At 45.8% G+C, this 26,384-nt stretch overlaps 1 protein-coding gene across 3 annotated transcripts in view; it reads right to left on the bottom strand.

Annotated features, from left to right (window-relative positions):
* SRGAP3 (SLIT-ROBO Rho GTPase activating protein 3) overlaps positions 1 to 26,384 on the bottom strand; it is a gene marked incomplete at both ends in the record, with an annotated part of 211,084 nt that overhangs the window by 41,321 nt on the left and 143,379 nt on the right. For all 3 annotated transcript variants that reach the window (XM_080914537.1, XM_080914536.1, XM_080914538.1), the window contains 6 exons: positions 3,925 to 4,009; positions 7,006 to 7,203; positions 9,209 to 9,310; positions 10,799 to 11,020; positions 12,304 to 12,432; positions 16,199 to 16,384. In XM_080914537.1, the coding sequence (XP_080770663.1) occupies positions 3,925 to 4,009; positions 7,006 to 7,203; positions 9,209 to 9,310; positions 10,799 to 11,020; positions 12,304 to 12,432; positions 16,199 to 16,384 (922 nt within the window). The remainder of the gene's footprint in view (positions 1 to 3,924; positions 4,010 to 7,005; positions 7,204 to 9,208; positions 9,311 to 10,798; positions 11,021 to 12,303; positions 12,433 to 16,198; positions 16,385 to 26,384) is intronic.

Below are 26,384 nucleotides of genomic sequence, written 5' to 3'. Positions count from 1 at the left end.
AAGTGATGTCTACTGTTTATACTACTTTAGAAAACATTGTTTCTTCTCCTAAAAACATGGGTTTGCTGTAACACAGTGTGGTGTGTTATACTGGCAGCTTGTGTGTCTGTGTTTCTTGATTATGTCATTTTCTCTTGTGTTTGATTTAATCTCTCAATGTGATGTCACACATGCATCATGTGCCTTGGGTTTGTGTCGGAACTGCTTGTGAAATTAATACGGTGATAGAATTGCCTAACCTATTTCTCAGAGGATAACCTTGTCATTACATAATGCTTGCATGCAGCTGGCTGACTCAGGTAGCTAGCTCTGCCCTGTAAGGATGGGATACATCTGTCCCTGTGTCATGGCACAGCCCTGTCAGAGTCTGTGCTTTCGAATCTATGAGAGTCAGCTGTGTGTAGTGTAGCAAGAAGGTAGGAATCAAAGGTTTAGAATCAAATGGCCTCAGATGCCAACACGGTCAAGACAGACCCTCCTCTGGGATAATCCTTCTTTCTGTCTGCATGCTAGCTCTCTAGAAACCCACTGCCAATCGCTTTAGAGATATGGATTGTGACCTAACAAATATCAGCCAAGTTTCTTTTTAAAGCATTGTCTTTACAATAAGCGACCTATTGGGGTTTTAAAAACATTATAAACTGTAGTTGGTGCCTGAGTCCTGGGGACCGTTTAGTTTTATGATAGGCTGTTAGGCTTGGACCTGACTAAGCTATGTTCCATCTCTGTTTCAGACAATAAACTACTCACACTTAAGACCGTCAGCAAAGTAGAAATGTGCTACGATCCTGGGAGAAACACGGGTAGGAACTTACAGAACACACATGCCCAGAGTGATTGGGAGGTCCCAGGTAGAAGACTCAGGAACAACAGCAAGCCAAATTCTTTGGGCAATGAAATGACACTACCACACAGCCAGTGTGGACTGGGAGCATGTGCTCCCAAGAACAGCAACGACAATCTGACGAGCAGCTAGCAGCCCTTTAAAAGTTCAGTAGTTGGCTGGGTATGATGGTGCACACCTTCAATCCCAGCAATCGGGCGGTAGAGGCAGGGAGATCTCTGTGAGTTCAAGCCCAGACTGATCTATAGAGTGAGTTTCAGGACAGTCAAAGCTACACAGAGAAAATATATCTTGAGGAAAGGGGAAAAAATTGCTTGTAGACGAAAGTGGCCTGAAAGGACTTGTGCCTTTTCTAACTGGCAGGTTCCTTGAGTCACACTGTCAATGGGGTACTTTGGAGAAATGGAGGCACATGACATCATAAAAACAGACATCCCCCAAACAACAACAAAACCAACAAGCCCAGCTTGAACTCTTTTGAATATTCCTGGGGACCATAGTTTTCATTTTTTTTTAAAAAAAATTATTTATTTATTTTATGTACACTGTCTCTGTCTTCAGACATACCAGAAGAGGGCATCAGATCTCATTACAGGTGTTGAGCCACCATGTGGTTGCTAGGAATTGAACTCAGGACCTCCGGAAGAGCAGCCAGTGCTTATAACCTCTAAGCCATCTCTCCAGCCCCTCTCGTTTTTTGCTTTTGTTTTTTAAGTTTTTATTTCAGCTCTGTCAACATGAAATAGCTCTGATGGCAGATGCACAACCACACACTAGCCCTGCACTTAGATATCGATCTTCTGAGTAAAGAGACAAACTGCTCAGGTGGAGCTAAGGTGACTCAGGGGTTAACATTTTGAAGAATGGACCTGGCATGGTGGTGCCCTCCTTCCATACCAGCACTAGGGAGGCAGAGGCAGGTGGACCTCTGCCAGTGTAAGTCCAGCCTGAGGTACACAGCAGGCTCTGGGCCAGCCAAAGCTTCATAGTGAGACCCTGTCTCAAAAATAAAAAATAAAGAAAGAAAAGAAATCAAGACTTTAGAAGAGTGGATTTGATAAGCTCTGTCTGCCCTGCTCAGCTTGAATTCTGGGTGCCTCACCCAGTGCTCTAAGAGTCCACAGAATTCCTTTACTAGATCAGAGATATGCAAAGTGATATGCATTTTGGTGCAAACTTACTCAGTTTGTCTTTTTTTCCCTAGTAATTCAGTGCTTTATTGACTTTATAATAGGGTATCAAAGACAGGCATGGTAGCACAGGCTTGAACGGCTCTGAGGAGGCAGATGCAGAAAGATTACAAATTCAGGGCTATCCTTGAATTCAAGGTTGCATATCAAGTTTGAGGCCAGCCTGAGCTACATAAGATTCAGTCTCAAATAATTTATTAATAGCATTAATTGTGACATACCATACTGATATGAGATGTTAATAAAGGGGAATGGAGGATGGACCCTATGAGAACCCAACTAGTTTTTCAACTTTTATGTAAACTAAAACCCATTCTAAATAAAATATTTATTGAGACAAAGAAAAACTTCCCTAGAACTGACCAGTTTGTTAAGATCTATCCCTATTGTCAAAGGAAGCCCACTGGGCTTTTCTGTAGGTGACTTGCTAAAAAAAACACATTGTGGCACTTCTAGGTGGCTCTTAGCTGTTGCTCTATTCTGAAGCACCATTTTCTTAGAGCTATTCTTGCCAACTATCCCAAAACTCAAAAGGGAGACTTCAGAGGTCACATATCATTGAGGACAAGCAAAAGAAACTTACTCTAAATACTACCATTTCATTTTTTTGATTCTATTTAATTATAGGGAGAAAGTAAATTCAAGGTCCCAGGTCCAAGGGGGAGCTGGGGACTTCCCAAGAGCTGAACAGCTTCTATTATAAGGAAACAGTTGTCTGAGTCTAGACATGTCAGGGACAACTTGTAAGGGAACATCTGTCTGAGTCCAGACATCTCAAGGACAATGTCTCTAACTTACTGCCAGGGTCAAACTAAGTTTATGTTCCCAGGCCCAGGAACCAACTCTGATCCTGATTGATGGAAATCCCTTTGCTCAACCCCTTATATCAAGATATGATTAGATAATTGCAGCCCACCCTGCTCCTCCTTGCTTCAAGGTTTCATCCTTTAAATATGTGGTCCACTATTTATTTAGGGCATCAGTTCAGCTCCTGAGTCTGATCTATGACCCTGATCATTTAGTAGTGGCTTGATGACTATACGTTTTTGGCATCTGAATTGACCTGGTTCTTGAGTTGTGTTGGATCTAAGTGGACTCCATGACAATCTCAGTGTGAGGCATAGTTGATAAAACCTGGAACACCATATGAACCAGGAGCCATGCCAGCCAAACATTATGATCACATTAAGGCCATGCAGACAAGGACAGCAATGGGTTAGCACTCAGAGGGGACAGAGAACAGAAACCCTCCTATCCCACACATCGAGGATCCAACCAGGACCTTGGATTTTTAGAAAGGTACTTGGGTTTCTAAACCCAGGGACTTTTAATTTCAAAACACTAGTAGTCACCAAGTCTCACTGACTCGCCCCTCTCAGCACTGAGAGGTCAGGAAGGCAGAACTAAGCAGATGAAGGGAGAGCTTACTGCAGCTAATTCCTCACACTTGAAATCAAGCACTTTGAAGGCCTGAGGTAGGAGGACTATAAAGTTAAAATCATGTTGATCTATATAGTAAGAACCTAAGAAAGCAAAGAGAAGGCAGAGTGGGTGTAAAGGAGTGGGGTGTGAGTTCTCTCTCTCTGTGTGTGTGTGTGTGTGTGTGTGTGTGTGTGTATGTGTGTGTGTGTGTGTGTAGAATCAAATATGTAGGAGTCCCACTCCCTACTTATGGGAACACATCCACCCCTTGGCCTTGCCCTTTCTTGCAGCCACACAAAATTCATCTCAGCCCCGGTACAAAGGTGATTTTTCCAACCTGCCTAGTGAAGGCACAAGAGTCCAGCATCAGGTCTTTCCCTGCCCAGTGCTGGATGTCTTGAGCTGAGGTGGCTCAGCAGTTCTAGGCCATACAGTAGTCCCTCTTGGGTACTCTATCACCCAACTCACCTTCACCCAGGGTCTGCTTGAGTAAGTCATGCTTGGCTTGCAGCTTGGTGATGAGGTTACTGCCATTCACATATTCTTTAAACTTCTGTAAGACACATAAGCATAAGGAAGTTAAAGGCCACACACCCAAATGGTGACAGGGTCTCTGACTCTGCAACTCATCTCCGCAACAGGGAAAGCAAAGAGATATCAGGTTACCCAGGGACCTGGCGTGGGGACAGGCAGGCCTCTGCACCAGCATGCCAGACAACCATGCAAGAAGACATGGGAGTCAGGATATGAAATAGACAGAAGGTCTGGCCTGTAGATGGTTGGCATTGGCAAAGGCTCTGAGAATCAGTTCACAGAGACAGAGGTGAGTGGCTGAGATATCAGCCAGGCTCTCACACAGAAACCCACTGCCCCAGCCAGCATACCCCAACATGGCAGAGAGAAGCCAGCCAGCAACAACCTGTACTAAAAAGGGAGAGTCTAATATCACTACCTTGCCATTCACCCAGGGGGATTTCTTGGATGAGCTGTGAGGCTATGATGCCCCATCTCTCCATAGACCTACTTAGCTCTAAGGATCTGGCTTTTAACTCATTAAAATGTATTGCCCTGTGATTCCACTGAGTACCACACACATATACACACATGCACACACACATTCCCAGAGTAGTACCTCTCCATGACCTTAGAAGGCTAGTAGAGAAAGCATGGTCATACTTTAGAAGTCCAGAGTTGGGTTCCTCAGTGTGAAGTCTGGAGTAGTGGCCTGTCTATTTCAAGACCCCCACCTGCACCCCCATTAGCTCCTTGAGGTAAGCTGAGAGTAGAATTAGGATGTCTCACCGAAGGTGTGGCAGAGGACCAGCTGCCTCATCACCAGGTCAACATGCAAATTTCTGCTTTACAATACCTCAATTCTAACCCTTCATTTCTTGCTGGGGAGGAATCACAGGGGTCTTTAAACTTCCAAATTTCAGAGTCCTGCTGAGGAGGACAGTGGATGAAGCACTTGAATTTTAAGCAAGTGCCCTGGCCCTGGGTAATTCACATCCTTGCTGTAGTCAGTATTAATTGATTTACAGATTGACCATGTAGGCTTAGAACAATACCTCTGATTTAAACACATGTCTAAGAATCCATAAAAACCAGAGGTGAGATGCACACATAAAAGGTAGATGGTGCCTGAGTTGTTTCCCAGACTACATACACATGCTCATACACGTAAATACACATGTATCAGGATGCACACATATCAATATGCATAAGCATATAAATATATACACAAAAAAGAAAACATAACATCTTTCCTTGGTCAAAGACACTAGATTCCTTTATATACAAAAAGGCTGGATCCCTTCTCCTCTTCCTCCTCCTCCTCCTCCTTCCCAGATGTTGTTCTCCTGCTGAAGTAACTTTCTAGCTATCCCCATATGTACTTCCTGGTCCCTCCTAGTTCTCTAATAGAAGTGGCAGTTGCCAGGAGTCCTGAAGACTAGCTTTGTTTTCTTTCTTGACAAGGTCAATGAATACCGATGAAAGGAATGAGGTATGTGCCAGCTATGGGACGGTAGCAGGGTCTTGATTAAGGCTAACCACAGTATAGAGTCGGACACTGGAACTGCGTTAATTGGTGACATATTCTATGAGGGTAATTCAGTCAACATCAATCTAGCTGTATGTTTCAAGTGACTTGATTTTCACTGGCCCCAGCCATTGCACTTTCTTTTTAGCAATCTTTAAGATACTGGAGACCTTGCTCCCTGAGTCTGCACATCACACAAGATTCGAAAGGAGCACAGGTGTTGAGCAGGAGGCTGACAGCTGGGATCTGTGACATGAATCCATCAAGAGGATAGCAGGGAAGATCTACCTAAGTTATTACCTACAAGACCTTTAAGAAGAGGGAGGTCTGGCTGCATACGGAGAGTCAGCTGATACCATCTGAGCTTAAAGACAAATCAAAACAAGAATGGGGTGTGGTAGTATATGTCCTCGGTGACTTTTACTTTAGGTATTTAGAGAATGTATTCAGGAGCCACTAGGGTGCTGAGACTACCCAGTACTAAAGCTTGTAAGGTAGGGCCAGAAAAGTGAGGGTCTTCAACCTGGAGAACGGAGACCCCATCTTTCTGAAGCCAGGTAAAGAATGTCAGATAGCATCAGCTTCACTCTGGTCACCAAAGAAACCAGCATGGAGACCAATGGCCAGGAATCCTGGGGTGGTAGATTTCCTGAAGATAACAGAGGAAAGCTCCTTATCCGGTGCCAGCCACACTCAAGCAGAGGGGCTGTTTGGGTGACAGAAAGCTTGTCACCCTGGGCATTTGAGCAGAGACCCCATGAGCTTTGTGTGAATGTGTACCAGATGGAAAGTAAGTCCCTTACAGCCCCAGCCTCCATATTCATTAAGCCTAACTTAACTAAAGCCTCAATTCTCTTCCTTCCTCCTCCTGTCCCCTGGTTACATTGAAGGTTTGTGACCTGGACTTTTATAGGAGGGGCCAGCAACTCCTGAAAAACTTGCTCACAATGCTGAGGTCCTGGTCCTGCTTTTCAATATCTAGTCACCAATTGAAGACAATAATGTACACACAGAACTCTAGGTGGTTACCTGACTCCCTCACCAGGTTCCTCTAATCTAATCCAGAGGTTCTCAACCTATGTGACTCAACCCCTCTGGGGTCACATGTCAAATATCTTGTATATCAACTATTTATATTATGATGTATAACCAGCAAAATTGCAGTTCTGAAAGAAGTCTGTGGTTGCGGGTCACCACAACGTGAGGTATTAAAGGCTCACAGCATTAGGAAGGTTGAGAACTGCTGATCTAACCCAAATGACTGAAACTCTCTCTTCAATTCCTTCCCAAAGCATCAGTGGCCGTCACTCGGGATCAGTGCCAATACCGCCCACTGGTGAGTCAGTCTACACTTCAGAAAACCAAGCCAGGCAACCTAATGTTGAGAAGCATGTGGGGAGATTTATGTCAAGTTATTTTGCTGGCTCTCTCTCATTCAGACTTCTTCCAAAGCCACAGGCAGGGTGTCAACAGACAGTAGTGGCCTCTGGGTCCTTGATGCTACTTACTGTAAAATAAAACATCTCTGTTTCCTGCTGGTTGGCTCTCCTTTTGGCGATGTTGATTTTGCTCATGTAGGTTTCAGAAGCAGCCGACTTTATGGACTCTGTAGACCGGCTGTGTTGGAAGGCATCGGAGACATCGAAGTCCTCCACGGTCAGCATGTCCTGTAAGGTCTGCATGGTGGCATCCAGGGTTTTCCTAACCTAGGGGAAAACAGCATATCCAGAAAGCACTCTTTATTTCCCGATGCCTCTTACACTTTGTTCTTTCATTTAATCTCTAGAAGGTACACAGGACAAGATGGCTGCCCAGTTTATACTGACATAAACAGTGAGGTGAATTGGCCATTGGTTGAAGATCAATAACTGGCAGTCTAAGAAGCCAGATTTCCCAATTTAAGATCATTTAATGGACTGCTTCTGTCTGAGGGACCTTGGGAATGTCACGAGGATGACGGAGTCAGGGTTCTAGACTTCTTTCTCTGGTCTGGTTAAAGGAACCTAAACACGGCTCCTCCAGGGGACTAGAGGGCTGCCACTTGAACACGGGAACCAACAGAAATTCTCTCATGTTTTCTCTCGTTCATGAAGGAAGGTGTCAGCTAATAATGGGTGTGATCTGCTGGGAGACAGGACCTAAGGGAAGTTAGTTCACTGCCACAGGATTTTGTTGGGACACCAGTTTCTGTCCTTAGGCAAGTGAACCCACACACTACAGAGATAACAGAAGCAGGGCTTGAGGACCTCAGTCTCGCAGAGGCCCTGGGATGAAGGAGACCTCAGTGACAGACTCCATATCCTAGAGGTAGGTCAGTTTAAAAGGCGTCACTGGCAAAAATAAAAAACCAACTCTATTTATTATAATATCATTGACACTCAAAATCTCTCTTGTTGTTCCTCAGCTGAAATGTCACCTCCTAATGGTGTCAGGCCCCTGTGTTGTTCATGTAGCACACCACTCATGGTCCACTGTTTCTCCATAGCCAGTGACTCACTGGTCTTTCTATTTTAATTAGTTTTCTCATCAGAAAGAGGGAAAACTATGAGGATGTGTTCCTTTGATTTATTCTCTATCTAAAGTAATGTCTTGTATGTATTATGTGAATAAATATTACAGAAATAAATATTTGTTGAATGAACAAATGAGTGATTAAATCAAAATCAATTATTGTCTCCAACACAGACTGACGGGAAGCTGATTCAAAGACAAGCATATTCAAGCCCATCCACAGCTCAGAGAGGGCTGTGTGCCTTGGTCTCCTCCCTGTGGCCCTGATTTCCATTTAAATTTCACTAGCAGCATTGTACATGTAAACCATTAACGATCCTTTGGGGGGGACAAAAGAGAAGCAGAAAGAAAGAAAGCATTCTGCCTGCCTCCTGCATCTCTCTTGCCAGGTTTAAAAACAAGTCGGCTTGTCTTTGTGCGACCTTCCCTGGGTCTGCTTTGGTTTGCGTCATCTCTGCTCTGTCCTAGCTCTGCTCTTTGTAGAGATTCCAAGCACAACTGTCCCTGTTGTCCAGGATAGCCTTCATGACATTTGAAGACAGTGGCCGTGTCATCTCACCTTCCACCACGACTGGACTTGTCACACCACCTTGAATGACACCGAGAATGTCCTGAGGTCCTTTCTCCAGGGCCTCAGGGTTGTCTGACATCTTTCCTCTGACACTCCCTGCCTGGAGTCTTTAGTCTGTGTCAGAGTGGACTCTCACAGCGTGCTGCCATGCTACTGAGCGAACACTGGGCTGGTGAGACTGACCCCTTCCCTGGGGTTTGAAAAAATCCACACTTAGGGTAGTCTGGACTATCTATTTCATTGTGTCATTTTAAATATTAACTCTGAGTCCCGATGATGACAACAGAAACTTACTGCAGAGAATGGGGCAGAAAAGCATGACGTCAGCAGTAACCATCAATCGTTCTACAGCTGAGATGGAGCCAAGGTTCACATTTCAAAACATTTTCCCAAACATCCTAAGCCTGCAAATCTGCGATCATTCTAAACATAGAGTCTGGCTTCCTCTTGTTTCCCTTCCACCTGAGGTCTTGTAAGCATCCTTTAGGCCACTAAATATTCTTAGTGCAGGTGGGCTCTATGGTTGTACAGTGTCCCACCAATGAGCCACCATTTCCTCGATAGTCCAGAGCATGTGACTCCCCAGTACAAGCCCCAAGGAACTAGACCCAGGGGAGCAGCTCACTCACCTCTTCATTTTCAATCTTGAGAGTGGCCAGCCTGGACTGCAGCTGGTGGTACCGCATAAGCAGCTCCGTCTGGACAGGCTGCTGTGCACTGACCTGGCAGACCTGCAGAAAGTAACGCCATCAATGCAGATGGGTGGAGCCAGGGAGGGGGCTATCAACACCATTCCATCCAGAGCCCAGGACAGGGGTCCAGCAAGGCCGAGTAACCTGCCCTGGGTCACCCATGTACACAGCAAAGGCAGTGCCAGCTGGGAACCAGAACCCTCTTACTCCAGTGTCTACCCTTCTGTTGTCGCCAGTGTGGCTCTCCAGTCACAGTTGTATACATTTGAATAGTAACTGTGGGCTCAAAAAGACCTTGAACATCATCTTAGCAAGCCAGACTAATGCATTGCAAGGCAGGGAATTGTGGAAGGAAAGTAACTGCTTGAACAGACAGTGGTAGCAAGCACAGTGACCAGAAGCAGCTGGCAAATGCTCCTGTCACTACAGGAAGCAGAAAGATGCATCAGAGACAACCATGGCAGTCACCCTGCTGGTCTGCTGTGTCTGCAGATGTTACATCCACACATTCGACCAACCAAGTACAGCAAGTATACGTAGGAGGGAAAAAAATAAAGCCTCTGAACACAGCATGAAAGTCAGTTGTCTGTGCATCAGAGGCTCACAGTATTGGAAGGGATATCAGATGAGGACATCTAAGGTCCAAAGAGACAGAGTATGTCTAGGAAATTTCTAGAGCATCCTTAAAATCTCCTAAACATAACTATGAGGGGGCAGGGTCTAAGGAAAGCCAAGGTCCTACAATTCTTTAGGTAGGGGACTGGGACAGGGATCTTAGTGAACAAGACAAGGAAATCATTTGAAGAAGCTCATGAATTAAGAGCTGACCCTAGGCCACTTAGGGAAATAAATGGAGTATATGCTCGGGTTCTTTTTCTCCTCCCACAATCCACTAGGAGCATGGGAGAGAACAGAAGTAGTAGCTCTGATGTTAACATGCCCTCCTCCCAAATTTGAAACATGGGAAACTCATTCTCAAAGTCATGTGAAAATGGTGTTTGGAGGTGGAGCTGCCAGGAACTGACTAGCTTCCCATGAGGTGCTGCTATTCGGCATTAGTGGCTTCATCAGGAGCAGAGGAAAGACGGGCCTGAGCCACATGCTTGCTCTGCCTTGCAGAAAGGGTCACTACGTCATTTTACAGCCTCCACAAGACCACAAGCAGATGCTGGCACCATGCTTTTAGACCGCCTCGCTTTTCCTGTCTGTGAGCTGAACAAGCTCTCCAGCCCAGTGCCTCTCAACCTTCCTAATGCTGCAGTTTTAATACAGTTCCTCAGGTTGTGGTAACCCCCGACCATCAAATTATTTTTATTACTACTTCGTAGCTAAAATTTTGTTATTGTCATGAGCCATAATATAAATGTCTGATACGGAGGATGATCTTAGGTGACCCCTCTGAACCCCCAAGGTGTCGTGACCCACAGGTTGAGAACCACTGCTTGTTCAGGTTTAGGTGTTTTCATATGGTGAGGGAAGCTGAACTCATTCAGTCAGCCCCAAGAAGGATTCTGGCAGAAAGCCTACCTCATCCCCCATGTGGGGCTGGAACTCAAACTTGAGTGGAGGGCAGAAGACCTGGCTGCACATGTCCATGACTGTGTGTTTGTCACTCCGGGAGTCCAGGTTGTCCACTGCATTCTCTATGACATCCAGGCCCTCATGGCGAGAGGTCTCCAGGTTATATTCTGCTGAGAGGTAGGTCCGAAAGGTGCGGGCCAGGCTGGCGTGAAAGCCCAGATCACAGCACTTGGGGAGAGGAGAGGACAGAAGTACGGGTGAGAGCTGGGGAGGACACCTTCCATTCCAGAGCACTTTAAAGTCCTGAACAAGCCATATCGCACCCCTCAGAGGGAGCTCAGTGCAGAAACGTGGATACCAACAGAGTATCCTCCCCTAGGCTCTAAGCTCTTCTCCATGTGGCTCCCTGCCTGGAATGTTCTCCACTTACCGTTTAACTTACAGCCCATTTCTTTCTGGGAGTTTTCCTTGATGTTCTCCATACTGAGTTTAGGTCAGACATCCACATGCCCTCTACTTCCCTCACTGTGACCCTTGTCACTTGGCATTGTAACTGTCTATTAACATGCTTTAGGCAAGTGTGCTCCATGGGACTTGCTGGCTCTTACCGTCTGCTGAGCTTTGAGTCCTAGTCCATAGTAGGTGCTCAATAATCATTTGTCAAGTAAAAAGGCACAAAGGCTAAATGCTGAAAGTTGAGAGCTAAGAGAGAGAAGGGGTCTGGCTTTAAGACATTGGAAGGTTGAGCAGGCTGCTGCCCCTAAACACTGGACCCTGGCTTCCAGAATAGGATACACAGGGTTAGAAAAAAAGAATCCAGCAACTACTTCCAAACCTCCACTGAGTTCCTACAGGAATGGATTCCCCCATTTATCATGAAAGGGAAGAGAGAGAAAGAGTCGCAGCTCTAAGATGCTGTCTCCCATCACTGCCATTCACAGTGTCCTTTTTCAAGCCTGGTGCTCTCCAGGGAGCCCTGCACAGCCAGCTACCCATGGCCAGTGCCTACTCTTCAGTGATCAAACTATTTCCTCCCAGGAGAACTTCCCAATGGCTTTCCCATGATGGCTGGTCCCAACAAGGGTTCTGAATGAATGGCTTCCTCCTCTTCCATACCAGCAGCCTCTAAAGGTGTAAACTGTATATGCTTCTCCCCTGTGCCCTCACACCCAGCCGAGGCCCTGGTGCAGAAGGCAGGACTTTAGAGGTTGGTATTGTGTATCTAACTAATTAATGGGGAGTCCACCAGAGTTCACTTCTATCCACAGAAAATGTGACCATGAATTAGCTCATGCCCCAGCCCCAAACACTTCCAGTTCTTACCCTCTAGCAGGGTTACAAAAGCTTGGCCAGCCTACATGTCAGTTAAGGACCATGTCCAGTCCCATCTCCCCCCAACTTATGATACACACCGGCCAAGACCCCACATAGTCCCAGACTTGCTCTAGCTGATGAGATGCTGCAGCCTGCATAAAGCCCTCACCCAGCCCCAAGCTACCCATGTTGCTCACATCGATGAGATCAGAGACATCGTGGATGTAGTATTTGCTGATAGCTGCATTGGTGGCTGCCAGATTCAGCAGGTAGTCATTTCGGGCCTTTGTGCACTTGAGCTTGTTTTCAGAATACTTGGCCTGCCTCTGCAGGGAGAAGATATAGATAGACATCAGAGCCCAGCCAAGCAGGGAGATGATCTATGATTTCCATGGGAACCATCTGACAATGATTCCCACCTCCCAGTTTTGGGATGCTTCTGTACTGTTGGGCCCCGAACTCAGCAAGATACTTCATTTGTCATCTCTCCAGATGGTCTCTACCAGTGGGGTATATAAAAGACACTCCACCCTCGGTACCCTCCATGGGCTTTCAATTCTTTCAATGGCCCAGAGGGCTCCAAGACTTGGCTTCTGGCTACCACTCCAGGTTACCCTTCCAGCCCCATCTCTGTATATCTGTCTTCTCTCATCCAACCTCTTTTGTCTATCCTCAAGGGACCAAGATCATGTCTTCTTTGAGTCCTTCAGACTCTTTGGAGTCACACATTTGAGCCTCTAAGAGGTCTGTTCCTTGATGTCACTCAGGACCTTAGCCATGAGGATAACCACACAGGCTCCTGATGATGGCCCTGTCTGCTATGCATCTTTCCCACCTCTACTCCTCTCTCCTGCTTTGAGCTGTCAGAAGTTCTTTGTTTATTTGTTGATGGTTAACACCCACACAAGAAAGTGAATTCCACCAAGTTGGTGCCATGACCTTTCTTGCTTGTGGGTCGTGGATCTGAGATACCCAAACCAGACTGACTAAGCAAGTCTTGGGTTATTTTCAAGATGAGGGGAAGAGGGACGAGGAGAAGAAGCAGAAAAGAAGGGTGAGCCTCTGGGTCTGGAAGAAGGACCAGCAGGGCAGAGCACCCAGAGATTTCGCAAAGTCACTTTTGTGCTGAGCCATCCCAGGAGGGAGGAGCGAGAGAAGGAGAGAAGGCTCAATGAATAACTGTGCCTTTCAGACTGAGGTATCTTGATGCTGGGTCTCTTTAAAGAAAGCATGCTTCCGTCCCTCAGCTAGTTGCTCTTTTCCATTCCTCATTCCATGTGAGATCTAGCTTTGGAGTACAGCAGTCCCACTGCCAACCTTGAAATTCTCCTCAGGCATCTCCTCTGACTTGCTCCTAGATCCTTTTACTCAAGGACTATTCAGCATATGTCTCCCGAAACTCACATCCTGTGATAGCCAGACGCCTATCCACAGAGTCTGGATACTCTTGACACTATTTAGGGACTCACTGTGACCTTGAAACCATTTCCCTGGACTGAGTTCATTTAAGAACTGAAGAGGACAGTCATGGCATCTTAGCTGAACTCGTCTATTTATAGATGAGGAAATGAGAGCTCAAGAAAAAAGTGGCTTGTCCAGGAGCCAAGTTGCTAATTAGCATATGACTAGACCAGGAATGAGCCTCTAGAATCCCAACCAGTATCTTTCCACCCAGGCACTTCCTCTGGAGAGAAACCTTACACCATGAGCTGCCACTCACTTGTCCTCCACCAATTCCTCAGAATATCAACAATCTACTTCCTGTGTCCATTGGTGTGTCTATTCTGGACATTTTACAGAAGTTAATTTGCAGAGTGTGTGGCCTTTTGTATCTGGCTTCTTTCACTTAGCATAGTGTCTTTAGGGTTCATAGACATTGTGGCTTGTATCAGGATTTCATTCCCTTTCATGACTGAGTTACATTCAGGTTGTTTTCATCTTTTGGCTACAATGAACAGTGTTACTGTGAATGTGCACATACAAATTTTTACACAAATACATTTTCATGCCTCTGGGGCAGACACCCAGGAGAAGTACTACTGAGTTACATGGTAACCTGGTCTGTGTATGTCTAATAACTGAAGTGCAGTCAGAAAGCTTTCCACAGAGTCAGAACCACTCACATACACAACCTGCCCCTGACAGTGGTGCAAGATTTCTTGATTTCCACGTCTGTATCCCTGCTTCTTCCTGCCAGCCTTTTTCATCTTGGTCCTTCTGGTGGCTGTGAAGCACTATTGAGCTGTGGTTTTTGTTCACATTTTCTTCACCCTTAATGATGCTGAGCAGATTGCTCTGTATTTACAGATCACTGAGGCAGGTTCCTAAAAATTGTCTATTCAGAGGCTACAGAGATGGCTTAGGAGTTAAGAGCAGCAGTTATTCTTCTAGAGGAGCCAGGTTGGATTCCCAGCATCCACAAGGCAGTTCACACTGCTTGTAACTGCAGTACCACAGGATAGGAACCCTCTTCTAGTCTCTGAGATCACCAAGTATACAAGTGGGGTGTTTATATGCATGTGGACAAAACACCCATAGACATAAAGTATCTATTCAATTTCCTTGTCTATTTTTGGTATTAAGTCTTTGTCTGAATTTTGGGTTTTCCTCACTTTCAAAAAGTATATCAGGACACATGCATGTGCACATGCATGCACACACACACACACACACACACACACACACACACACACTTTTTATATGCTTCCCTATTTACCCAGGTTCTGTTGGATTTTGTTTCCATCCACTCTTTAATTTCTAAAGGAGCACATAATCATAGAATCAGGCCCATAGACAAGCATATGAACATCAGACACAGTGACTGGCAGATAGAACTCTGCAAACATTTCCTGGTGGTGGGAAATAGATGGGTATAGAGAATTCAGCAAGAAGGTCATAGCCTTTGAAGAAAAAAGGAGAGTTAGAAGTCACAGATGGGTCCTGCTCTTCAAAACTCCCTGGCCACAGCAGACATCATTGACTGATCTCAGCACCTTTTCAACTAAGCCTTGATATAGTTTCAGAATCCTCAACAGAGTTTCCTGGGCAGCCATCATCAATTTATCAGAGCCAACATGAGCAATGAGACTTATTTCTCAGATTTAGCAATGGAAACTCAGGGAGCTGTGTTAATGTAGCACTTAAAACCCCAGCTCAGAGGCTGGAGAGAGGGCTCAGTGTGTAAAGTGGTTGCCATGTATGCATAAAGACCCGTTTGAATCCCTGGCACGTGAAAATTGAATGTATGTCTGTAACCCAAGAGCTGGGGGAGGGGCAGAGGCAGGAGACTCCTGGGGGCTTTGATGGCCAGCCCATCTAGCCAGTGAACCACAGGTTCATAGACAGACCCTGCCTCAAAGAGTAAGACAGAGAACAATAGAGGAAGATATTTGATGTTACCCTCTGGCCTCTACAATCTCCATAAAAATATGCACACACTTGCATGCTATATATGCAAGTAAACAAATAGACCCCAGGCTCCAAATCTTGAGCTCTCTCTACCATGCCTAAAAAAAAAAAAATGTAGCACCCCATACTCAGTGATTCTAAAACTATAGTCTTTGACAATGGCCACGGCAATTTCACAACAGGCCTGAGACAGCTTTAATTGTTAACTTGACAACCTAGAATTGCCCAGGAAGAGTGTCAATGAAGAATTGTCTACATTGGGTTGGACTCTGGACTTGCCTGAAGGAGATTGTTTTAATTGGGTGACACAAGAAAGGAAGACCCACCCTGAATATGGTGGCACCACCTCATTGGCTGGGTCCCAAACTTTATTAAGTGAATAAAGCTAGCTCAGCATAAGCAAGCAACCAAGTGAGCACCGTGTGTTCTGTCCTCTCTGCTCTTGATTGTGGGTGTGATATGAGTAACTGTTTTCAGGGCCTGCTATCTGGATGTCCCTACTGTCATAGACTGTAACCTGAAAGTGTAAGCTCAAGAATTCTCCATTGAGTTGCTTTTTGTCAGGATATTTTATCCCAACCACACAAAGGAAGCCAGGACAGGGTCCTTCTTCCTTCATACGAAGTGGGGGTGGCTGAGTGCATGGCTCTCCTCTCCGTGCCTTGCCCCTTTCCTCTCACTCACCTTCTCCTTCATCTTCTCAATCTTCTTCACAGAGCTGCGGCGCTGGGGTCTGTCCTCGTGCCGGAGCAGGTTCATGCTCAGGTCTCCTGACTTGTTGAATTGTTTCTCCTCCTGCTTCTCAGCCTCCTTCAGCTTGCTTTCTGCACTGATGCTCTCTGCGTGGTACATGTGGTAGGTTTTCATGACCTGAGGACACATGAGTACAGGAAACCAATAGCCTGTTATGGCTCAGCATGGTACATTCTGTGGTTCCTGGCCCCACCCCAAGGGCCACAGAACTCTTCCTTTCCCATGACGCATATGCACCTTAACTGCTTTACTTCTGCACAGACTCCTTGAGGGCTGGAAATGAAGAAGGTCCTCAGGTGTACTGGCTTTATCATGAGCGACATCATCATTACCCCCATCTTCATTATTATCCTCACATCCCTGTGGCCCTACTAAGTGTCAAGCATGAGCTAGTAAACAGAAAATTAAGAAGAACCACAACAACCTACAAGTAACATGGTAAGCCGGCCCTTGCTGGCCATTCGCTCTAATCCTGCTAGATGTGATCCTTGTGTCTTTCTTCCTTATTTCCACCCCAAAGTCAATGGAAAAGCCCTTAAAATGGGCTTTGCACACAGCCCTGTTACATAACCTAATAGATACTCTGTGGTCCCTGGAATACATTCAACCTTAGTTATACAAAGAATTCCAACAAAGCAAATTGCACTCCGCTACTCAGCTTCTATAACAAAACAGGATATGATTATTACAGGGGGAATTCTGAGCCTGAAGTTTCATCCTGAAACCCTTCCAAACTTGCAAAGCATCCTATGCATGAGACGCGTAGCCAGCGCTTCCTCTCAGATCTTGATGGAGACTTTTCTCTGCAGCCCAAACCCACAGGGCTCACTTGCAGTTTTCCCCCCCAGAGCTTGGAGAACCCACTTCTCACTGATCTCACCCACTCCAGTATGCCAGTTCCAATACACTCTGTGCAAACCCACAGCCCAGAACATATTGCCAGTGGTACATGTTTGACATCTAGTGGCCGGAAGGAATGAGTGCAGCCTTCCAGGTGACCAAAGAGGTCCTGTTGCTCCCAGGGTCTTCAGGTTGTGGTTCATAGCAAGAACTGAAGATAGTCAAGAGTTGCTAGTACCTACTACAGTTGTCCCTTTTGATGCTCCTGGATCCCTCTCTGCTCAGAGGCACTCAGCTCTGTGGCTTGGCTGTCATGTTGCTGCTGTTGATCTACACACCCCCCTCCTGAGTTCGGTGAAGATTATTGCATCAACTTTTCTACGTCAGCTTTCCAGGTCTGCTTCCTCTCATCCTCACTGGGTAGGTCCTACAGGTGGGGGAAGCATTTCCATGTGTGTCTAGATCAATGGTTCTCAATCTGTGGGTAGCAAACTTTTCGGGTACAAATGATTTTTTTTCACAGGGTCATCATGATTCATAAGAGTAGCAAAATTACAGTTATGAAGTAGCAATGAAAATAATTTGATGGTCGAGGGTTACATAGACGCGAGGAGCTATATTCAAGGGCCACAGCATTGGGAAGGTTGAGAAGCATTGTGTTAGATCTTCTGCTCGATCATCCACATGTGCATCTTTCTAACTGCACCAGGGCAGCATCCCAGCTGGCTGCTCCACTTCTCATGTTTTCCTCTGCCTCAGTTTCTTCCTCCCACCCCTGCCATTACCTCATTTTTTTTTCACCCACCTTCCCCTTGAGCCACACAATGTCCTACAAACCAAACTTTCCAGGATTCTTCCTGGGCTGTTCTGAAATTCCCATGCATGAAGAATAGAGCCCTGAGAACCTGGGGCCCAGCTGTCTACGATCCCATTGATTGCTGGTCCCAAAGATAACAGGGAATTCGGTTGCACAGGGTGACATGGCAGATAGCTGAAGTATGTGCTTGGAGGCCTCTCTGAAATGAGTTGATTTATGCCGAACCCTCCATTGCTGCCTTTATTTAATTAAAGTTATCCTTTGGTATTCATGAAGGGCTGGTTCTCAGTGTGCCTCACAGATGCTTAAATCTGCAAATGTTCAAGTCTCTTCTATAAACAGCACCATCACTGCACAAAGCCTAAGTAGGTCCTCCTGGAGGCTTTAAGTCATCTCTAGGTCACTTACAATATTTAATAGAATGCAAATGTTATAGAAGCAAATTCTACAGTTACTCAGAATAGTTATAGGAAGAAAGTCTGTTCATGCTCAGACTTTTTGTTCTCAGTCTTTCCACCAACGCAGAAGTGACGGATACCCAGAGCCAGCTGGACCTGAAACACCGACTTCAGTGGGGTAGGAATTTAGTTCAATAGCCTACAAGAGTCTACTTGACGTTCCAATTCAGGACACGTGCAGTTGTACTTACGCTTACCTGGTACTTCAAAGCTTACAAGCATCTTTCTATTATCTGCATCTATTGAAGGAGCATTTCAAACCATCCTTAGCACACTCTTGGAGGCAGTGTGACATCAGTTTAAACAGCAACATCACCTAAGGTTTTTATTGAGCACCTCCTACATAATGAATCTTTGACCTAAGCTCCTGCATACAACAGAGTATTTCTCATTTAAAAAAATTAAAACAAAACAAAAAAAAATGAGAAAGACACCTGTGATCTCTGATTTATTAGGTGAGGACCTAAAAACACTTTGATCAAAACACTTGAGGTCAAAACACTAGCACCCTGGAGTTAAGGTTCAAAGTCAAGATGGCTGACCTCACTGTGGGAGTCTAATGAGCACAGGGCTGTAGGAACCTCTTACTATGCTTCTATACCATGCAAAGGGATGAAAGGATCCTAAAGCCCACAGGGCTTCAGAAGAACTTGGAGTGCCAACCATCCTATTAACTCCTCAGTGTCTGTGGAGACGGTGTGTGCCTTCATGCTCTCCTAGTGATGCTCAGACGGGGGAAGATATAGGTAATTTATAAACAGCTGCATAGTGACTGGCCTTCGGCAGCTATACACTAGGGTAGGACACATGTCCAGAGGCCCTCATCCCACCTGATACCCAGCATATTCTAGGGAACAACCTCAAAGGGGCCCATAAGTTGGGAGGCTATCCTTAGCCTCATGTGTTCTCAGAATGTAAGAGCCAGGAGAAATCTTGATGTATTAACCCCTCATTCAAAAAGCTGAGACCAGAAGCCTGGTCTTTTCTGTAATTCTGCTGCCTTTTGCTGTATTCACAGTGCCTGTCACAGCTTTCCAAATGCCCAGATCCTGTAAGGGAAGTGGTAGAGATCTTTCAGACCCTCATTGAAATGCAAAGGATAATAGAGAATTTGGAAGTCAACAGCGTCCATAAGGAGACATGATTTATAGGGTGTCAAGAGGATCAGTTGCTAGGAAACATATTCTCAAAGATGCTATCTAGGTATGCTTTGAACCCAAGAAGGGCCAAGTCCAGGCACAAAAACTTCTGCCTGCACCATTTGTGTATCCTGGGCCGCCATTAAAAAGACATCCAAAAGAGAAGGGAAGTCCTACAATTTACTGGATCACCCACTGAAGTGACTTATGATGTCTCTAGAACTTGATCTCTATTTTCATGTCTATAGACTGTCCTGTCCCTACTGGAATACAGGGTCCAGAGACTTTGCAAGAATACAGACAGATAACCATCAGGAGTCACTGTGCATCTGAACACATGTAGGAAAGTGCAGAAGGCTGGACTAGATGAATGTGGTCAAATTGGGTAGGTGGAAAGGTGAGTGGGGGGATGCATGGGTGGAGGTAGAAAGGAAATGAATGGGGGGAGAATAGAATAAAATGGGAAAGACACAGTTAGTTCCTCTACCTTTGATCTGATGGCATTATTTGGAGATAAGGAGAAGTTGTACCCTTAGTCATTTAATACTTCTTATGTGCCTCGTATTATATTAGGCTATATCCCGGGACATACTACAGATCATAGGATGTATAGAATCGAATAGGCGGTACACTGTGGTGGGAATATGAACAATAGTACTGGCTTCTATCACAGGATATAGTCAGAGCTGGTAAGTGGTGGCTAAACCAAGCCTTGAAAAGAGAGAGGGGGGGGGGAGGCTGTTATCTGTGTGAATGGTGCGTGAGGGTGTGCATGGGCTGTTCTAGACAAAGAAATGTTAGCCTGAGCGAGGCAGGAGATGAATGGGGGAGTAGCTGATGCATAGAAAATTATCACGTGACTGCTCATCAGAGCCATTGCCTGATCCCCCCCTCACCCTGCTGTCCCCTCAGTGGACATCTGTTGTTTTACTCTGCCTGGGATCATCTAGTCCTCCTCCAGAAACAGCTTCCTGATTTTATTTGAGGAAAACCCCCAAATTCCTCTCCATTATTTTCAGTCCATGGAGTTCACGAGAAACTGACCTCTGATCCTGGTGGTGGCCATGAGACCCAGGTTGAGCCAACTGGAAAACATCATTTCAATCTGGTCATAATGATATTGGCTAATGATCTAAGCCAGACCAATTAGATGCTACCCTGGGGACTTTATTTAAAATACTGAGTAGAGAGTGGTACTGTGGTATCAGGAGGAGGCCAGAAGGTGAAGAGGAGGCAAAAATGATAGGAGAAGCTCACAGAGAGGAAAACAAAACCACAAGGAGATAGATGCTGGTTCCCAAATAAGGAAAAATGGGAGGATGGATGAATGTATGGATGGATGATGGATGGTTGGATGAATGGATGGATGGATGGATGGATGGATGGATGGATGGGTGGGTGGATGATGGATGCTTGGATGAATGGATGGATGGATGGTTGGATGAATGGATGGATGGATGGATGGATGATGGATGGTTGGATTAATGGATGGATGGATGGATGATGGATGGTTGGATGGATGGATAGATGGATGGATGGATGGATGGATGGATGGATGGATGGATGGATGGTGGATGAACAGGTGGGGAAAAGGAGAAAAAAATAAGAAAGGAGAGGAAGCAAATAAAGGAAGGAAGAAACAAGGCAAAGGTTTTCTACCTTAGAGATGGTGAGTACATTGGAAGGGGAAGGAGGACCACACTTCACTGTGATTAAATATTGATGGAGCAGCTTTGTGTCAGGATTACACTGATATCCTCAAGATATTATAGCATAGATGACAGTCAGAGTCTGTGCCCTCAAAGTGCACACTGTATTGGAGAGACACACCATGAAACGATAGGCAAGTCCCCAGACCCAGATACGCCTGAGCCGCCAGTGTTATGTTGGTACTGTGGTATGAATGGCTCCCCCAAGGTTCATGCATCTGAGCATTAGTTCCCAATGCAATCGTGTTGAGAGGAGACCAAGGTGGCTGTTGCCGGAGTGGGTTTGTTATTGCAAGTATGAATTTTTTATAAAACAGATTCAGATTCCTCTCATTGCTTATAGTGAACCTTTCTTGGACTCCAGTTTTCTGTCACATGGCACAGAGTGAGAGAACTCACCGGGTGCCAGGGCCATGCTCAGGGACCTCCCAGATCCCAGAACCTCACACCAAATAGCTCTATTGTTTTTAATAGATCACCTAGTCTCAGACACTCAGTTACAGCATCACAAAACAATGAAACAGCCTGTCTGAACTGGATCCCTGACCCTTGCCAACAGTGAGTCCCCAAAGGCAGGCTCCTCCCCCACCCCCAGCTCTACACAGCAGTCCTGATCCCAACTCACCAAGCTTAGGGCAGTGACTTCCGAATGATGCTGACTGGCAGAGGGCAGGCCCCTCCCACAGGCCAGCAGCTGCCTCCCTGACGTTTCTCCTCGCTGCTCCCCCTCCCCCCTGGTCTGTCAAATGCCATCTCATCTCAGTGGACTTTAAGATGCCCGAAGATTTCATCAGGCTGCCTCACTTCTTGCGTTCTTTCACACTGTGTCAGATCCCCACGGAGGAGCTCAGCTCAGTGTCCAGTCACATCTCATCACCCGCACACAGTTAAGCAGCAGCTTGCACATCCATGACTGCACAAGCATCTCCGGCTGTAGCGATAGCCAGAAGAGGTGAGAAGGCCGCCCAGGTGAAGGAACACCCAGACCCCAGCTGACAGAACCTCCTCATTCATCCCGTGTTCCTTCATGGGCAGGGTGGCATGAAGGCAAAAAAGCAAACAAGCAAACACCCGCCAAATACCCAAACTCTAGTTCTTCATTGCACGGAAAGGGGTGACCAAGAATCCAGGCTAGTTGACTGTGTAGGGTCTGCCCTACACTTGGTAGAAAAATTATTTATGTAAACAATATGATTCCCGGTATTCCTAACGTGTTACAGCTTTGTTCGACGCTCTCAGGGTCCTTTTGGTACACATGGGAAAGTAACAAACACTGATGCATCTTTCATGCTGGTCTCTGGCTGAAGCCACCGAGTGACTGAGGGAGGCTGAGTTCTAGGGCAGTTGCAGAGTGCATTTCGATTCTCACATAAACTATATGATCTCCTTCCAAAGCTGTCTCTGTACCTAGGTTTCCACTGCTTTATGATCAACCCACTGCAGATCAAAAACTCCCAGAGTCTGTTTATGCCCCTACTCAGCATGGACAGATGTTTTCCTGTTGCTGTCCCCTAAAGAATACAACATAACAACTGTCTGTATAGTGTCTGCCTACATTGGGCATAATACATAAGCAAGAGGATTTGAAGGTTACAGGAAGGTATTGCAGATTCTGTGCAAACACTATGCTGTTTTACAAAAGGAACTAAGTGTTCTTGGGTTTTGGCATCTGAGGAGGTCTGGAACCAATGCCCTGTAATTACTCAGAGACAGCTGTAGTCGACATATATTTATGTAACCAGTTAATATATTTCCTTTAGAAGTTCTGGAATGGCTGCTTAAGCCGAGTAGTTCTGGCACAGACTCAACCACTCCCCAGATGGGTGACCCTGGACTGGCTACCTGACCCCTTGGTCCCTCAGATCCACTGTCCACCATAATATGGTAGTAATGATGCCTCCTCCTTCCAAAGATCGCGGTGAGAGCAAAAATGAATCTCAGTACCTCAGGAGCATGCACACCAGCACCTAGCCTGCGGCCAGCACCATATGTGGAAGGAGAAAAAAACCAGTGACCATTGGAAGAGACAGTGTGCAGAGACAGTGTCTCTCTCTCCTGGGAACTGGGTGTCTGAAGCATGTTGGACATATGCACTGACGTTGGGAAAATAGCTCTGGAAGAAGACCCCACTAGTAAGACTGTTAGCCACTGAGGTGGTGCTGGGGCAGGAACACTAATGCTCACCAGGCATCAGGATGTCCTTCGTAGTAACTGAGCTCCTCATCAGTCTCCAGACGAGGAACTGGAAATACCCATCAGGGGCTCTCCTAACAGGGCCTCTAAAGCCTGTGCTTTTGCCAACACAGGCCTCTTTTCCAATAATTAATTAGGACAGAGAATTTAAAGAATAGGAGGAGGGGGATGGATTTAGACAAATTAAAGAAAAGTAGTAAATGATTTAGGGGGCCCAGTGGTGTGGGGCCATGGCCTACGAAAGGTCTCCTGATTCACGGTCGAGATAAGTTGAAGCCCTAGGGACCGTAAGGGATTGTAGGAAACTTCCTAATCTTCCAGGAGATCAGGCCCCTCTTGCACAGCTATAGCCCCCCACAGTCCCTTGTAGATAGGTTTGGGTCATTCCCTAAGTCCCTCCTCCACAGCTAAGTCCCTGCTCGAGTCTGCTCCCCTTCACCTGAACCTGTGTACTTAGTGCACTTAGCCAGAGCAGAGATTTCCGTGTGAGGCCTCCGGCACACACGTCCACAGTAGCATATAGAAATCATGATGGTTGTATTTAAATATAATTTTAGAAGATACATGGGGCTCTTTGGCCAGCCAGCCCAGCATCCCCAGAGAGCTCCAGGCTGGAGAGAGGTACTGTATCAAAAAAGTAGATGGTACCTGAAGAATAACATCTGAGATTGCTTTCTGGCCTCTACATGTGTATAAATGTATGTGCATGCACATATGCACGTACCATCACACAAACATACACAAACACACATATGTAAAAGAAAAATATTCAGAGAGTCTGGGTAGAGCTGGAACTAGAACTCATTAACAAGGCTCCCAGTGGGAGGCCCTCTTCACCCTCCCATCTTTGAGCAGGGCCCTTAGGAAGGAGGCATCATTACAAATATTTAACTGGAGGCCCAGAGTGCATTTCAAACCCCTGAGCTTGGCACACAATCAGATCAAGTTTGACTTTGTACATGGTATTGCACATTCATTACTCCAGTTTTAGTGTCTCTAGGTCCCTGTTTGTTGTGGACACCTGAAGCCCTTGGCATTCTGCTCTCAACAAAAGGGCTCTTCCTGCAGCCTGGGCTTGCAAGGCAGAGCCAGCATGCAGAGCAGAGCTGCTGAACACAAAGGAGGGACTGAAGTGGACTACCAGGGAACCAATCAGTTACCAAAACAGCAGTTGTGTCTCATGACCCAGAAACATAATGAAAACCTAAACGTAAATTTTAGCTGAAGTTTGTCATCTGCTTTGTCTTTGTTTCTTCGGAAGGATTTCACCATGGTCCACAATCTTATTCTGTGTTCTTTACATCAAGTCAATATGTGATCAAAAACTATGTTGGAAAGGGGTGGGGGTTAAGAGACAGATGTCAGAACTGATCACCATCATCATCACGGCCTCTAAACAGATCACTTCTTCCACAGAACATTGAGGAGGAAAAGATTAGGGTTGACTGCACAGCCTCTTCTCTACCTCATTTATTCCTTAGTTACTGTGCCAGTGAGACTAGGACTGGGCAACAAGGGAGCTAGGAAGATGTGTCTAACTGGGATCTTCAGTAGAATCTTCTAGCAGTGAAGTCCAAGAGGACCCTAATGCCCCCCAGAAGCTGGGTGGCTGTGATCACCAGACATTGCCTAGGCATGGCTTCAGCATTGTGAAGGCAGAAAAAAGGGGGAGTTTAGTTTTCTGTCTCGGGATCCAGGGCTTAACTGTTACTTGCTTTGGGTATTAGCCAAAGAGGTCACAGCAGAAGCTTGTGTACTGGGGTCCACTCACTTTGGGTTCCTTTTTCTTAATCATCCGGAAAACTGCTACCACAAGCCTACTTGTAGTTGAACCAACTCAAATTTCTAATCCACAGACTTACAAGCAAATAACAAGGTGCGTGTGAAGCCACTGAGTTGGGAGGCAATTTGTTAAGAAGCAGTTGAGGAAGTCCTAGGCCCAGCTTCATGTTTTGTCTCCGGCTTGTCTGTATGCTCAGATCTAACACTCCTTACGGGCAAAATCCATGACCTTCACTGCCACACACCTCTTCCTCATGCCTTTGCTTCCGCCAGCACCATGGGAGTATCAAGGATGAGCAGATGCTGACAGAGCCCAACTCTAAAATGTTCCCATTTTCGGATAACAAAGGTTCTTTGAAGCCACCACAGCAGGAAGCCCTGAATTTGAGGATTAAACTGCATTTCTAAATAACTGTGAACATCCCACAGTATCTATGGTAATGGCTTCAGGATTTCTCCTCATAAATGTACCCAGATACCAAAAAATTCTATGTATGTTCAAGTCCCTTATATAAAATGGTGCAGTGATACTAAAGAGCTTACACATGCCCCTCCTACTTCATCTTAAGAGTCCTCATAGGACCTAACACAATGTTACTCTGTATAAATGGGCATTCTATTGTGCCTTGGCTGCTTAGGAAATAACGAGAACTCTGCATATGTTTGGTAATAGAGACTGTATTGAACAATACTTTTGACCCAAGGTTGGTTGGACCAACATCTGTTAGCTTTTTGCCACGGTGGCAAGTGCTTGAGAAAAATTAAAGGAGGGAAGGTTAATTTTGGCCCATGGTTTTAGAGATTCCCATCCACACTTGGCTGATTTCCCTGCTGTGAGTGTGTGGTGAGACCAAGCATCATGGGTCAAGAATGTGGGTCAAAGCAAAGTGGCTCACCTCAGCAACCAGGAAACAGAGAGACAGACAGGAAGGGGCTAAGGACAAGAAACCTTTCAAGGACATGTCCTCAGTGACCTACCTCCTGCAATCAGCACCCTCCATCTCTACCTCCCAATAATATCATCAAATAAAGCTGTGTCAAGGAATCAAGCTTTTAAGCATATGAGCCTTCAGGGGATATTTCAGACTCATGGATGCAGGACCTATGGGTACACAGGGCTACAGTTAGCAATCATGGGGTATTTATTGTTGGAACCTGAGGACTCCTCTCCTACATATA

This window comes from Micromys minutus (genome assembly GCF_963924665.1).
Source record: "Micromys minutus genome assembly, chromosome: 3".
NCBI classification, from domain to species: Eukaryota; Metazoa; Chordata; class Mammalia; order Rodentia; family Muridae; genus Micromys; species Micromys minutus.
This window is presented reverse-complemented; position numbering and strand designations above follow the sequence as displayed.